At 44.1% G+C, this 15,559-nt stretch overlaps 1 protein-coding gene across 3 annotated transcripts in view; it reads right to left on the minus strand.

The window, feature by feature from the left end:
- The window catches only part of RUFY1 (RUN and FYVE domain containing 1), a 59,738-nt gene extending 48,559 nt beyond the window's left edge, over positions 1-11,179 (minus strand). For 2 of the 3 annotated variants that reach the window (XM_047082988.1, XM_047082980.1), the window contains exons 1-2: positions 10,867-11,176; positions 358-531 (exon numbers count right to left, since the gene is read on the minus strand). In XM_047082988.1, coding sequence (XP_046938944.1) covers positions 358-531; positions 10,867-11,152 — 460 coding nt within the window. In that variant the 5' untranslated portion in view covers positions 11,153-11,176. Of the gene's footprint in view, positions 1-357; positions 532-10,866 lie in introns of all 3 variants that reach the window. The other variant, XR_006962655.1, reaches the window with a different exon arrangement.
- Positions 11,180-15,559: the final 4,380 nt, after the last annotated feature.

A 15,559-nucleotide genomic window follows, 5' to 3' on the forward strand; every position in this document is an offset into this window, starting at 1 on the left:
TAGTATAAAAAAGAATAATATAAAAATCTCATTAATAAGGCTTTTAAATATTGTGTGTAAAAATCATATTTTGGATATACTGGGGACAAAAAAGTATGTTCTTAAAATTAATTTCACCTGTTTATTTTCACTTTTTTTTTTTAAACGTGACTAGCAGAACAGTAAAAATTGCACATGTAGCTGACCTACCAGACAGTGCTGCTCTAAATGTCACTTATTGAGGGCAGGGACGCTTGTCGGTTTTGTACACTGCTGTTATCCCAAGCATCAAGAACAATGTTTGGCACTGATGAATGCCTGCTGAGCAAACAGCTAGCCCGAATTTCCACGCCCCCGAACGCCCCCCCTCAGGCTCACCTTTCAGCCCGTGTTTGAGGCAGTGCTCCATCACTACAAAGAATTGCTGCAAGGGGGCATGGTCCGCATCCAGGCTGCGGCCCAGGCTCAGGGCAGACTGGAGCAAGACTTTGACGCTGAGTTTCATCATGTGCATCAAGTTGGCACGCTCCTCCATCATCTGGCACTTGGAAGCTGTTGGGGCACAAACAGGGACAGCTTCGTTAGTGGGCTGAGTGTGTTCCCGGGTGAGGACTTTAGATGCAGGGCAATGGATGGAAGATCGTCCAGGCGGGGCCAGGCAGTCCGTTCTGAGCACGGACGTGCGGGAGGACGGATAACTGGGTTTCGCAGTCAAACGGCCTCTGATCCCTGGAGGTCATAGATGCACCCGGGAAGCCTAAGCCGCGGGTCAGTTTCCCGAGACCTTTCCCAGGCGGCTCCGCGCGTTGCTAAGGCGACCGTCCTACTAAGACTTGCCGAGATTGGCCTTTCCCACACCCAGTATTCCATTTTTGACCAATGGAAGGGGGCAAACTCCAGGAAGCCCCGCCCCAAGATAGAAGGCGAGCTGGGGGAAAAGCGTTCCGCCCCTGAACACTCCAATTGGACGAGCCCAGCTGGAGGCCACGCCCACGAAGCTCACGGGCGCCATTTTGCATCCTCTGCCCGAGTTCCCCTCGTCTTCAGCCTGTTCAGAAGGCCAACTGAACCGGCTCTTTTGTCCCATCGTGTCAGCCCAAGTGTCTTCGGGGAGGCCTCTGCCCCTCAGTTCCAGACTCAAATTCTCGTTGTTGCCCGTCAACTGTTGCCCACAGCTACTGGACAATTACGAGTTTTACATTTGTGGGTAAAACCGTTAGAATCAAAAGAACTGCTACGTTTCCATTTCAGCTCCATTAACGTCGCTTTGTTTTGAGAGTAAAACAAGGTTTGTCGGCTGTATCAGATATCCATGACAAATGTTTACCAGGTGTCCCCCTAATACCCAGGAATCTGTCATCCTGGAAATTAAAAATGTAGACTCCATGCTATTAACCGAGTCCTGGCAGAAAAAACAGCCGCGCGCGTCCCTCCTCACCCACGCCAACATTTAGTCTTAAATATTTGACAACTGGATGGGCGAGGGAGTCGTATTGTTTTAGTTTGCAGCTGTTGATTACCAATGAAGTTAAGTAGCTTTTCATGTTTATCCTCTCCTAGTATTCTGTGAATTGCCTGCTAAATCTTTTACGTTTCTCGCTGAACTGTCTTATTGATCTGTATAAATTAATAGTGATATTAATCTTTTATAGCTGTTTTATTTCACGGTCATTAATATGAACATAAAGATAGCTAAAAGAGTACATCATGTATAGCTTAAATTGAAAAGAACTACATAATGAATTATGACCGTGAATTACTTTCAGAGAATCCTATGTATTATATTTATAAATTCGAAAACTTTAATGAACTGGATGATTGGCAAAGGAAATAAAAATTGTAAAACCTCATTAAGAGGAGGGAAGAACCCTGAGTGGAGCAATAAACATAGAAGCAATTTGTAAAGATTTACTGCTGAAGAAGGTACCACGCCCAGTTCTGTAAACCACACTGGTCTTCTAATCACAATACATATCCAGGATTCCTGCGCAGGGCTACGCAATCCCAGGAGCTTGAAGGAAATCCGTTTCCAGCTCAAGTGTGACAGTTCCACAGGACAACCTGATTTGAAAGAGGGCTTCAAATACCTCCGTTCTGATCTTAGTACTTTCTAATTGAAGTTCTTTCCAGCTTATGTTACTTCTGGCAGAAGGCTGCGTTCAGAAACCACCCCCTCAGGCAATAAGGACTGCCCTGAGCCAGCAAGACCCCACGTGACTGACTCGAAGACCAGGATAGACTTGACCTTTACTGTCCACCTGTCTGTACTCACCGGCCTTTGTCCCACATTTTCCTTACACAAATCTGTATTTTCAGCACTTCGTAAATCGCTTTTGAAAGGCTAGTCCACTGTCTTCCCGGTGTTGGCCTCATGGAAATAAATTCCTTTCTGCTTCACCACCCATTGTCTCTCGGCCTTTGGATTTTGTCAGTGGTGAGTGGCCGAACCTGGTGTGTTTTGAAACCCCGGAGGCCAGTGCTCTTGAACCTCTGTGCCCTGGATACAGATTCCCTCCCTATCCCACATCTTCCTTTTTATGCATTGACCTGGGGTCCACAAAGTCCCACACACCAAATGGAGGTGAAGCCTTCTTTGATAATTCATCAAATCACCCAAAACATGAAGAGCTTCCAATCTCTCATTGCTTTATTGTACTTAGTTAAGGAAACCTAGTCTTGGGGGAGAGGGAAGGTCTCTAGCTCTCTAATGGGTATCCCAAATTTAGAAAGTTATAAATTTTCCCCTACAAATACATGTAATTATTCTCATCCAGTCTCAGTACTCCTCCCTAGGATATACCATTAACTTGATGGACATGTGCCATAAATTAAATAGGCCAAAACTGTAGCTCCATGTTTTCAATGAAACTGGATTTGAAGTACACATAAACTATGTCTTTTTGTCAAAAAATGTTGTATTAGCAAAGCTGTAATGAAATAAGCAACACCTGGTGTCCCCAACTGTTTTGAGTGTTGTGGTCTAAACATGTAACTAAATGAAAGAATTACAAGTATAATTTTCACTTGATAAGTCTTAGTAAAGCCTTAAAAATGTGTTTTTATTTTTTAAAATTTATTTATTTTGAGAGAGGCAGAGACTGCACAAGTGGGGGAGGGTCAGAGACAGAGGGAAGACTGAGAATCCCAAGCAGGCTCTACACTGTCGGTGCCGAGCGACTGTCAGGCTCAAACTCACTAAACCATGAGATTATGACCTGAGCCGAACCCAAGAGTCAGCTGCTTAACCGACCCAGGCACCGCAAGCCTTTAAAAAAAAAAAAAAGTTTACTTATTTTTGAGAGAGAGTGAGATGGGGATGGGCAGAGAGAGAAGGAGACCGAGGTCTAGGAAGCAGGGTCTGCACTGACAGTTTGAGCCTGATGTGGGGCTCAGACTCACAAACCATGAGATCATGACCTAAGCTGAAGTGGGATGCTTAACTAAGCCACCCAGGCACCCCTTGGTAAAAACTTTTTTGGGGGGAACCTTTTTTTGGTAACTGATCAGTCTCCTTTATTCTATATCATCCTATTAGAGTTTTATTATTTTTACACAGGCACTGTGAAATGCTTAAGATATAGATTACTAAATAAAAAAATTAAAAAGAGATCTCAGTACAGAAAATACATTTAATAAATTAAAGTAAAAACCAAAGATCTGGGGAGATCCAAGAGAGCAAAACAAGCTTTAACCAAAAACGTCTGGAAATACCCAAGGAACTAGTCTTTTGACCCATATTCTCTTGGCTTCCAGTGACCATATTTAATAATAAGCACATCAGCCAAAAAAGGGCAACAAATAGTTTAAAAGATAAGCAAATGTATACTTATTTTGTACTGTACCAAGTGCTACTTTTAATAGATCCATTAAAATAAATATGTGAGAAATGTTAATAAAAGTGATGGTTGCTCAATCCAAATTAATGTTAGATATACAGTTTATAGCATTTTATTACTGCTAGTGTTTTAAATCTGTATGGACAAATTCAAGTACTTCAGTAGTTTCTTACACTTTATAGAAAACCTACCACAGTTTCAAATGCTTTTCAGCGTAAGTATCTTAAGAAATATTATAAATAATTGTTCGAATGTTAACTAGGTGCTATGGTCCTAAAACAGGCCACTTCCAAAAAGTCTAATAATTATGGATTATCATAGTAAGGAACTTTTTGAGAAACTTCTTTAATATGGCTGAGTTGCGTCCTTTGCAATTCAGGTGATTTTCCTTTGCTTTGAACAAAAAGTAACAAAAAAATAATTTTTGACAATAGATCAGTGTGATTTGGGGCACATAACTTGGAAGGAATTAAAAAACTTGACAACATTACTATGACAAGATTATTCATTTCTATTTCTTTTTATATGAACCAGGCTTCTCAGGGATCACATCTATAAAAGACCAAAACACAGGAATAAAACTGATGCTGAATCCTATCATATTTTATCAGTAAATCACATATTTTCATCTACAGATACATGCTAATGCAAAAAACCAAACCAGCTCATTTAGAGAATAACAAGAAATTATATCCTTTTGTCAACTTAGCATTTCTAATTATTTTAATGGTAATTCATTCCAGAAGAAAAATATTTTACACACTTAGAGCTTTAGTCACAAGAAAAGTTTACTGAATTTTAATTCATTTACATTTGTTTCTGAAATGTATGATAGAATGAACAATAACATTTTTAAAAACATATGGAAGTGGATGGGGCACCTGGGTGGCTCAGGTGGTTTAGTGCCCAACTCTTGATTTTGGCTCATGTCATGATCTCATCTGAGATTGAGCCCCACAGATGGGGCTCTGTCAGTGCAGATTCTCTCTCTCCCTCTCTCTCTCTCTCTCTCTCTGCCCCTCCCCTGTTCACACATTCTCTCTAGATAGATAGATAAATAAATAAATATTAAATAAAAAAACATTAAAAAAAATATATATATGGATGGGACACCTGGGTGGCTCAGTCTGTCAAGCATCTGACTTCCAGTTCAGGTCATGATCTCATGGCTTGTGGGTTTGAGCCCCATGTTGGGCTCTGTGCTGACAGCTCAGAGCCTGGATCCTGCTTCAGATTCTGTGTGTGTGTCTCTCTTTCTCTCTCTGCCCCTCCCCTGTTTGTGCTCTGTCTCTCTCTCTCTCTCTCTCAAAAATAAATAGACGTTAAAAAAAAACAAACATGGAAGTGAAATGGAAATTCAAGTTCAAGGAATAAAGGGACAATGTACAGTTTTCAGGGGTGCCTGGCTGGCTCAGTCACTAGAGCATGCAACTCTTTTCTTTTTTTAATTAATTTTGAGAGAGACAGAATGAGAGCAGGGGAAGGGCTGAGAGAGGAGAGAGGGAGAATCCGAAGCAGGTACCAAGGCCAGTGCACAGAGTCCAATGAGGGGCTTGAACCCACAAAACCATGAGATCATTACCTGAGCCAAGATCAAGAGTCGCCGCTTAACCCACTGAGCCACCCAGGCACAAGAGCAATGCAACTCTTGATCTCAGGGTTGTGAGTTCAAGCCCCATGTTGGGTGTAGAGATTACTTAAAAATAAAAAACTTTAAAAAAATGTAAAGTTTTCAAATAACTTAGTTATTTTTAAGATGGACAGTAGTGCTTATCAAATCATTTAGATATTTACATACCACTTAAAGAATGATGTAACACTTTTATTTTAAAAAGCCAGTACTTAACAATAAGCCAGAAAACATATTACAAACTTTAAAATTATGATGAAGAATTTTATATGTTAGCTTTAAAAGCTGAAGATTTTTTTTTTCAACGTTTATTTATTTTTGGGACAGAGAGAGAGACAGAGCATGAACGGGGGAGGGCCAGAGAGAGAGGGAGACACAGAATGGGAAACAGGCTCCAGGCTCTGAGCCATCAGCCCAGAGCCCGACGCGGGGCTCGAACTCACGGACCGCGAGATCGTGACCTGGCTGAAGTCGGACGCTTAACCGACTGCGCCACCCAGGCGCCCCAAAAGCTGAAGATTTTTTTGGGGGGGCGGTCATGTGAGAAAAACATGTGAAGACTAGTGTTTTAGGTGATATGAGCTGGAACCCTGTCACCGTTCCTGGGTACATGGCTGGGTCCCATCCATTGTTCTCTTCATTATTCACCTGTTTCCATTCGTGCTCAAGTCAGAGAGCTAGGCAAAATGTGAAGTGGATCTTTTCTTTTTAAAATGTTTATTTTTTATAGAGAGCACGAATGGGGAAGGGGCAGAGAGAGAGGGGGGCAGAGGATCTGAAGCAGGCACTGCGCTGACAGCAACGAGCCCAATGTGGGGCTCAAACTCACGAACCGTGCGAACCTGAGCCACCAGGCGCCCCTTTGAGCCATTCCATCTCTCAATTTTAATAGCTTTGTGACTCTAGCCAAGCTGGTCACATCTCTCTAAGCTGCATTAATAATAGTTCAGCACATCAGCACAACACATGGAACATCACAAAGTTCTACACTTCCTGAATTGCCAAATAAGTGGTGTGTTCAGGGATCCCGAGCTTGACTCCTGCACAGGGGCCAGGCCTGGAATAGAAACGAGTGCAGCTCTGGGAATATGAACTGGAGGGAACCTGTGGCCCAACCTCCAGAGGCAGCTGGAGATGTTTGTTTTTTTTTTAATTTTTAAATTTTTTAAAATGTTTATTTATTTTTGAGAGAGACAGAGACAGAATGCGAGTGGGTTAGGGGCAGAGAGAGAGGGAGACACAGAATCCGAAGCAGGCTCCAGGCTCTGAGCTGTCAGCACAGAGCCCGACACGGGGCTCAAACTCACAAGCTGTGAGATCACGACCTGAGCCGAAGTCGGAGGTTCAACTGACTGAGCCACCCAGGCACCCCTGGAGATCTGGATTTTTATGTAAAGCCTGCAAATTGACTAAAAAATCTTTTTGTGTGTTTTAATACCTTTATGCTATGCGGCATGAAAAAAAAAAAGCAACTTCCAGACACAAATGGCTCAAATGGCTGGCACCTTGTTGTAACTTTTGGTGTAGAGAGTAAGGACTCAGAACGGGGAGTGGGCTGTTTGGGGTTTTTTGTTGTTGGCCTCTAAGTTATAGAGAAGTGAGTAGATGCTTTATAAATTTGAGTTCCGGGTAGCCCTTTGGTGTCTTGAAAGATCTTATAATGCAGTGTGATGAGGAAGAAAACTTTGACACTTTCCCAACTGTCAGGAATTTTCACTCAGCATCTCAAGGGCTAACCTGAGTTCAGCAATGTGGAATAGAAAAAGTTACTGTGCTTCATTCTAGAAGGAGTGGTACCAGTTGTGGAGGGCCATTTTGACACGTGGAAAATAAAATTGCCCATGGAAGAGAACAAAGTCATAATACGTACCACCTGCCCGGTGGCAAATATGTATGTAAATAATTATAAGATTTTGAAAGAGCGCCCTCTTTATTGGGTACCCACATGCAAGCCATTGTGCTGGACACGTTAACTCTTAGGAACATGCATACTTTGTCACCCGTCCATTAGGAGAAGGCATTACTTGAACAAGCAAGATGAAGAACCTGGCGTGTGTCCTGTGGTTTGTGAGAAAACTGCGTGGGGAGATGAAAGCATGCATGACCACTCACTGAAAGATACGACAGGACTGGGGACAGTTCCTGTGCAGGAGGACATACTCTATCTACACTGAATGATCTTTTGCACGGTTTGATTTCTTTTTTATCACCTGCACTTATTACTTAAAACAACAAAGAACCGGGGGCACGTGGGTGGCTCAGTCGGTTGAGCCTGACTTTGGTTCGGGTCATAATCTCACAGTTCGTGGGTTCAAGGCCTGCATCAGGCTCACTGCTGTCAGCGTGGAACCTGCTTTGGATTCTCTGTCCCACTTTCTCTCTGCCCCTCCCCGACTCACACTTTCTCAAAAATAAACATTTATTTTTTTAAATGTTATTTTATTTTTGAGAGAGAGAAAGAGTGCAAGAAGCAGGGGAGGGGCAGAGAGAGAAGGGGACAGAAGATCTAAAGCAGGCTCTGTGCTGACAGCAAAGAGCCCAACATGGGGCTCGAACTCATGGGGACAGTGAGATCATGACCTGAGCCGAAGTTGGGTGCTAAACCGACTAGGCCACAAAAATAACTGCCTCTCAAAAATAAACATTAAAAAAACAACAACAAAGAACTGAAACAAGACAACTACATGATCACTATGGCATTCTGTGCTAACAGGCCCCACATGGGATAACACTGTAAAACAAGTATTTGAAGCATTCTGCAATAATCCACATTTGCCTTTAACCTAGATCATCAAAAAAATTTTTCCCTGGCAGGAGTGCTGCTCACATTCAATTTCTGCTCCTTTGCTGTTCCTCTGAAAAAGCTCTGCCCTCACTGCTTGTGGAAACACATCAAAGAAAGAAAAAGAGATGAATGAGGTGGCCCTTGCCTGGCCCTGGCTGAAGTGGTGGCCATGGTTTTGTCCCGACCTGCTTTTCTGAAGTCTCTGCAGAGCCTGCTGCCCAGTGTCCATTTCCTTTTCCCTACCCTCACTCCTGTCCTATCTGATGGCTGCAAATTCTATTACATCCGGGACTGGCCACTCAGTTCCCCACGCTGCAGACCTTGGTAAGCCATGTTCCCAACTGGTGCCAGAGCTAAGTGGCAGTTACTTATTTAATATTTTCTTTAATGTGGCTATTTAAAAAAAAAAATCCACGTATACCATGGCATTTTGCTTATAAAGGCATTGAGGCATTTAAGTGTTGTGACTAAGAGCATGGTTCAAGACTTGGTTCAAGTCCTGGTCTGTCACTTTGAAGTTAAATAGGTCAAGTTACTTCTCGTTTATTCAGTTTCCCTCTTTATAACGGGGACAATCACATGGGGCCAGCTACACAGGTGGAAGTATGGAAGTCAATCTCCCCTTCCTGCGGTCCTAAGGGATTGCAATTTCCTGCAGAGATGAAGTCGGTATCTGGTTGGGTGGGCAAGAGGCCCCTCAGTCCTGCCCTGAGACACGGAGGGCACAACCCCAATCCTCCCTGGACCAGCAGTAGTCATGGAGTGGGGTCAGGGAGGGGTAGGAAGAAGCCCCAGAGCAGCCTGAGTGGGCTATGGTGGCTAAGAACCTGTCCCAGGGAGGCTGGGGGACCACACACGAGCCCGGCTCCAAGGCCCCTACATACTTCCTTGTTCCAACGTACTTCACTTAACAAAACACATGAAGATGTTAAGAATTTAAAGTACGGGGCACTTCTGAGTAGCTGGATGACCACAATGATCAAAGTCTGCATTAATGCACACCAGGAAGTCAGTCCTGCTATCACCTAGGGTCTTTATGCAAGTTAAATGAATGAACACAAGTACAGATCTAAGACCTGGCATCTACAAAGCACAATATAAGTGTTGGCTATTATTGATAACACTACTATGGATTGAAAACAAGTATTTTTCAAATATGCATTTGTTCAACAAGTATTTATTATTATTCTGTGCTACATGCTATTTTAGGCACTGGTACATTTTATTTATCAGTGAACAGCAGACATTTTATTATTTGCTTGCTATGTGATCTCAGATGCCTCCAGAACACCTCATGCCTTGACTTTAGGGACTAACCGCCAATGGCTGGGTATACAATCAAACAGTCACAGGTGTGGAGCGCCTGGGTGGCTTAGTCAGTTGAGTGTCGGACTTCGGCTCATGCCATGATCTCATGGTTTGTGAGTTTGAGCCCCGCATCGGGCACACTGCTGCTAACACAGAGCCCTCTTCAGATCCTCTGTCCCCCTCTCTCTCTGCCCTTGCCCTGCTCGAGTGCTGTCTCTCTCTCTCTCAAAAATGAACATTAAAAGAACACAAACCCAAGGTGTGTGCAAAGGTAGTGAGCTAGTGGGAACTAGATTGTTGAACAGGCTCCCTCATTACCTTCTAGTCCTACTTTCCCTTGCAAGAATCTCAAAAAAAGTCAGTTTTTAAACTTTACTCCTCAATCTTTCTTAACTAGTGAAATTCTCACAATTCACTATGTTGGTGTCAGTGATGACTTCTACAGCACATTTACCGATAGACAGGAGGGAATCAAGAAACTTCAAAGGCACATCATTAGGATTCTTAGCAGTACCGTCCTTGGTCAACTGCCCCACAGCACTTTCTATGAAGATGGAACTGAAGTTTTAATTTTAATTTAACATTTAAACATCACATGTGTGTAGTGGTTACTTTGTTGGTTAGCACGGCTCTAAATACTTGGCTTTATAGGGCTTCCCAAGTCACACCCTTAAATGATATTAATGATATTATGATATAATCATTTAGTATTTTCATTCATCTAACATGCTCAAAGTCTACTCCAGATAATAAGGGCTGAAAAGGACTATAACAGGTCACTGGGTGAATCAAAAAATCCCTACTGCACACTCTGGGAAATGGGGTGATTTGTGTCCATCACAAAGCGAGTTGACGACTCGGCTACAAGGGAACTATCGCCTCCTGACTTCCTCCTGGGAGCTTTGACTCCCGAGTGAGTCGGGATGCGCGGTCACACCCAGAGGCGTGAGCCGGGCAGGCTTTTCGAGGTTTACAGCAGACAGCAGAACTGGATTCAGTTCTCAAGTACTTTTAAAATACAGACTACCTTAAACTCGTACATTTTGTTGAAGTCCACCAACGAGAGTAAGGAGGTTGTCTGGGGGAATACAATTAGAAGAGTCTCGTTAGGGGAGTAGCCCAATCTCAGACCATCCAAATCCGCGTTATCTATTTTGATTTGGCTTGCACGGTATAAAGAAAACAGACGAGCAGTTGGGCGTGCTAACAGGTTGGTTGTGAACAACTCGTCTAACAGGCTAAGTAGGTTCAACTCCCTCGCCAGCCCGGCTCCACGGCCAGCCACCTGTCCCGCGGGCGCGCGCGGGGCGCGCCCCTCCGCAGCCTACCTGCGCGCGCCGCGCCGTCCGCGCCTCCGTCCGCGCCTCCCAGTCCCGCGGCCGCGCGCAGCGCGCTCCCGCAGCTTGCCGACAGGTTGCCAGTGGCCTTCCGCGCCAGGGTCAGGATGGGCGCCGACCAGCCCTCCGGCCCCACCCGCGGCTTGGCCGCGCTCCGCAGCTCGCTAGGGCTAGGCAGCTGGCTTCGGTCCACAATCTCGAACTCTTCTCCCGGCTCCGGTCCCGGCGCCTGCTCCGGTTCCCGCCCCGCCGGGCAGCCACTTTCCCCGTCGGCCATCTTAGCTGAATCACGTGGCCGCGACGGGCGGAGGACTCGGCGCGGGCGGATGCGCGGGCGGGTACTCTCCAGCCAACTCTGCCTCCTCGGTTTTGGTTTTTTTTTTTTACGTTCGCGAAGTTCTTCTTCCTCTTCACTGCCCCCCTTTCCCTTCTTTAACCTTAAAACGGCTCAGGAGAGTACAAATCATAACATAGAAGCACCCCTATTCCCACCAGTCGGGAGGACTTGTGTCCAAAAAATTACTCTGGTGTTTTCTCCCCTAACTGGGGTGCCCCCAGCCTGGCATAGAACACAGCCCCCATGGCTTTGGGTTTCTTTGTGACACTATTTCCTCTTTTTAATTTTCATTTCATGATTTATTTTTTCTACTTCGTCACTTTTCTGCCGCACTCTTTAGAACAAACCCTAGGAGGACGGGTAAGGAAACGGACAGACAAGGCAGGAAATCAGGATTTTTATTTAAAGAGCCCCAAAACTATAAATGACGGGTTGGCAGGACTGGGAATCAGAAGGTCCAGATTCTATTAATTAGTTAACTGGGGGTAATAAGAGAACCTGCCTGATTGTTAAGATTTTGCAGAGGGGAGCACATGGCAGACGTTATCAGTTAATGACCAGTGTTAGCCAACTGTGTGGCTTGGGCAACACATTACCCCCTCGCAGGAAATCACTCCCAGTCTGTTTCTTCACTTGGAAAAGAAGGGAATTTCACTAAATAGGAACATTTCATTAGCATTTGACACTCTTTGCAAAGTGCCACACATGGGCCTTATCAAACTAGGAGAACCCTGTGTTTGGTTCCCAGAGCGTTTAAATCTTAAATTAAAAAAAAAAAAAAATGAAGTTGGGGGCCTGGGTGGCACAGTCGATTGAGCGACCGACTTTGGCTTAGGTCATGGTCTCACTGTTCCTGAGTTCCAGCCCTGCATCACTCTCCCTGCTGTCAGTGCAGAGTTTGCTTCTGATCCCCTGTCTCCCTCTCTCTCTGCCCCTCTTCAGCTCATGCTCTCTTAAAAATGAAAAAACATTTAAAAAAAATACAAAGTTGTTGCAGATATTTAGAAATTAAAAGATTTGGCATAGGAGCGCCTGGGTGGCTCAGTCGGTTAAGCAACCGACTTCGGCTCAGGTCACGATCTGACAGTTCATGAGTTTGAGCCCCGCGTCGGGCTCTGTGCTGACAGCTCAGAGCCTGGAGCCTGCTTCACATTCTGTGTCTCCCTCTCTGCCCCTTCCCTGCTCATGCTGTGTCTCTCTCTGTCTCAAAAATACATAAACATTAAAAAAAATTAAAAAAAAAATATTTGGCATAAAAACCTGGATTTTAGCTCTTTTGAAAAGTTGGAAGCTTTGGCAGCTCAGAGTATAGGCCCTGACGTCAATAAGCAATGGCTTGTCCCTTTAGAAACCCGTTTTCTCCCAGATGTGTCTGGTCCCTGAAGGCCAGTTGTTTTCTATGGGGAGAGTGGGAATGGTGTTTGAGCTGTCACAGTGATGGAGGGGATGCTTCTAGTCTTTACTGGAGTGAACAGGGGAGTCTGGAATACCAAAGAGGGGACCCAGATCCTTCATGACTTTGCAATACACGTGGACATTCATGTAGGTGATCAGAGCCTGGACCTAATTCCATTTTGCATAAAAACACAAACTCCTTTCAGAAAAATAGTTTTAGCATTTACCAGACTAGGTTATGCTTTAATAACAAAGAACCCCCAAATCTCAGTGGCTTAATGTACCAGAAGTTTGTTTCTCATCAGGCTCCACTTGGGAACCCAGGCCCTCGGAGGTTGTATGCTTTGTAGCAGAGTTTTGTTTTTTGTTTTTTTTTAAAGTTTATTTCTTTATTTTGAGAGAGTGAGCACACAAGCAGGGGCAGGACAGAGAGAGAGGGAGAGAGAGAATCCCAAGCAGGCTCCACGCTGTAAGGCTGATGTGGGCCTCAAACCCATGAACCATGGGAGCATGATCTGAGCCCAAATCAAGAGTCAGATGCTTAACCAACTGAGCCACCCAGGTGCCCCTGGAGTAGGGTTTTGCATCAACACTAAATGCCGCAGACCTGACATGATGAACTTCACTTATATACATTTCCCTCTTTTTTTTTTTTTTTTTTTTTTGAGAGACAGGGTGCAAGTGAGTAAGGGGCGGAGAGAGGGAGAGAGGGGGAGAGAGAGAGAGAGAGAGAGAGGTGTGGCTCATGTTCACAAACCATGAGATCATGACCTGAGCCAAAGTCAGATGCCTAACTGACTGAGCCACCCAGGTGCCCCTCTCATATACGTTTTATTGACCAAAGCAAATCACATACCATCTCTAACTTCAAGGGAATTAGAAAGTTAGATCGTACTACTGTCTGGGGAGAGGAGAGCTGGGAATACTGGTGAGAAACATAACTACCATAAATGTACTCGGAGTCTTCCCAGAATGCAGTTAAACCGCTCTGTTCAGAATCAAGGAGCTATTAATCATTTCAGAAAATCACATTGCCTACACATGTTGCTTTTGGTATTAAGACACCTGTGCTGTCACAATCATGGGGATTTTAGTACAAGTGTCTGGCTACCTTATTTCGATAATATGTATTATCGAAGGGGCGTGATGGGCCTGATAGGGTAGGCAATTGAATTTGCATGGAACTATCTCATGTCTAGCAATAGACACTGTAGTTCTAAATTCTTTCAAATTTTACTTTATATGAGGCCAACTTTGGAGAAAACTTGTTGAGAGGGGTCTGCGATTTGGAGCAAACTTGGTGAAGAGGATGTGTATGATTATTTTAGGTACAAAAAGTAAAATTTAAGAGACACCCTAATGAGTTTGCTATTTTCTATGATTTTCCATACGCTTGAAATGTTCTGTAACAATTAAAAAGTTCCTACCCCCAAACATATAGCCCAATCCTCTCTCCCCATGTTCTCCTACTCCCCCACATCCTCCCTGCCATTTTCTCGAACCTTCTATGCACCTGTTTTTAATGCCTTGAGTTTCACCTGTCTGCTGCCTCCTTCTGCATGTGATTCTGCCCTCCGCCCATTGCCTGCCTCATTTCTTTCTAATCTTCCCAGGGCTTCTTACTATGTTTCTTAGACTCCGTCTCTCACATCTGGCCCTTCTATGCCCAGTGTCCCTACCTGCATGGATTCTCACATAATTTTTGCAGACACACTGCAGGACATCTTGAGTCTTGGGGCTTTACTTCCTCTGTTCTATTCTCAACACCTCAACCTTTCTAAGACTTCCTAAGACCCAGCACTGATTCTTTCACCTTCCTGCTTACAGATCTCTCATGGCTTCCATTAAAAGGAGGCTTTCTCTTATCTGCATGCTGTGGTTGCAGATGGCTCATTTTCTCCTTGATGTGGACTTTATTTATTTTATTCCTTTATTATTTTTTTAAAGCTTATTTACTTATTTTGAGAGAGAGAGAGAGAGAGAGAGAGAGAGAGAGAGAGAGAGAGTGGCGGGGAGGAACAGAGAGACAATCCCAAGCAGGCTCCACACTGTCAGAGCAGAGCCTGACACGGGGCTTGAACTCATGAACCACGAGATCATGAGCTGAGCTGAAACCAAGAGTTGGATGCTTAACTGAGCCACCCAGGTGGCCCAATGTGGACTTTCAATTGAGTTATGCAGCACCTCGGGGTGGGTTTAGTGATTTGCCTCATCCCAAAGCCATGCCCAAAGAGACGGAACCTCATGGCTTCACTGGTATTGTGAGTTGGCCCATCAGCTAAGAGCCTCTCGGCTGAAGTCATTCTATCTCACATGTACACGTTTTATACTTTGGTTGGCATTTTGTAATCCTCAGTCTTTGGACATAGTTGGTACCCTGCTGCCAGGAAGGGCCAGTTAAAGCCAAATCACTCCTCTGAATGATGCAATAAGAAGGTTTAAGTTTGCACCTCCTAATCTTTTTGACATCATGAACTGCTCTGCTCTGCTCTAAGGACAGTTGAAGCCTTGTCTACTTCCTAGTGAGGAATACCATGAATACTTTTATTTATTTTATTTTATTTTATTTTATTTTTTATTTTTTTATTTATATTTATTTATTTATTTATTTATTTATTTTTTATATGAAATTTATTGACAAATTGGTTTCAATACAACACCCAGTGCTCATCCCAAAAGGTGCCCTCCTCAATACCCATCACCCACCCTCCCCTCCCTCCCACCCCCCATCAACCCTCAGTTTGTTCTCAGTTTTTAACAGTCTCTTATGCTTTGGCTCTCTCCCACTCTAACGTCCTTTTTTTTTTTTTTTTTTTCCTTCCCCTCCCCCATGGGTTCCTGTTAAGTTTCTCAGGATCCACATAAGAGTGAAACCATATGGTATCTGTCTTTCTCTGTATGGCTTATTTCACTTAGCATCACACTCTCCAGTTCCATCCACGTTGCTACAAA

The sequence above is a fragment of the Lynx rufus genome, unplaced genomic scaffold (genome assembly GCF_022079265.1).
Source record: "Lynx rufus isolate CCGP_SWC_20201006 ecotype Redwood Valley unplaced genomic scaffold, mLynRuf1.p SCAF_1, whole genome shotgun sequence".
NCBI classification, from domain to species: Eukaryota; Metazoa; Chordata; class Mammalia; order Carnivora; family Felidae; genus Lynx; species Lynx rufus.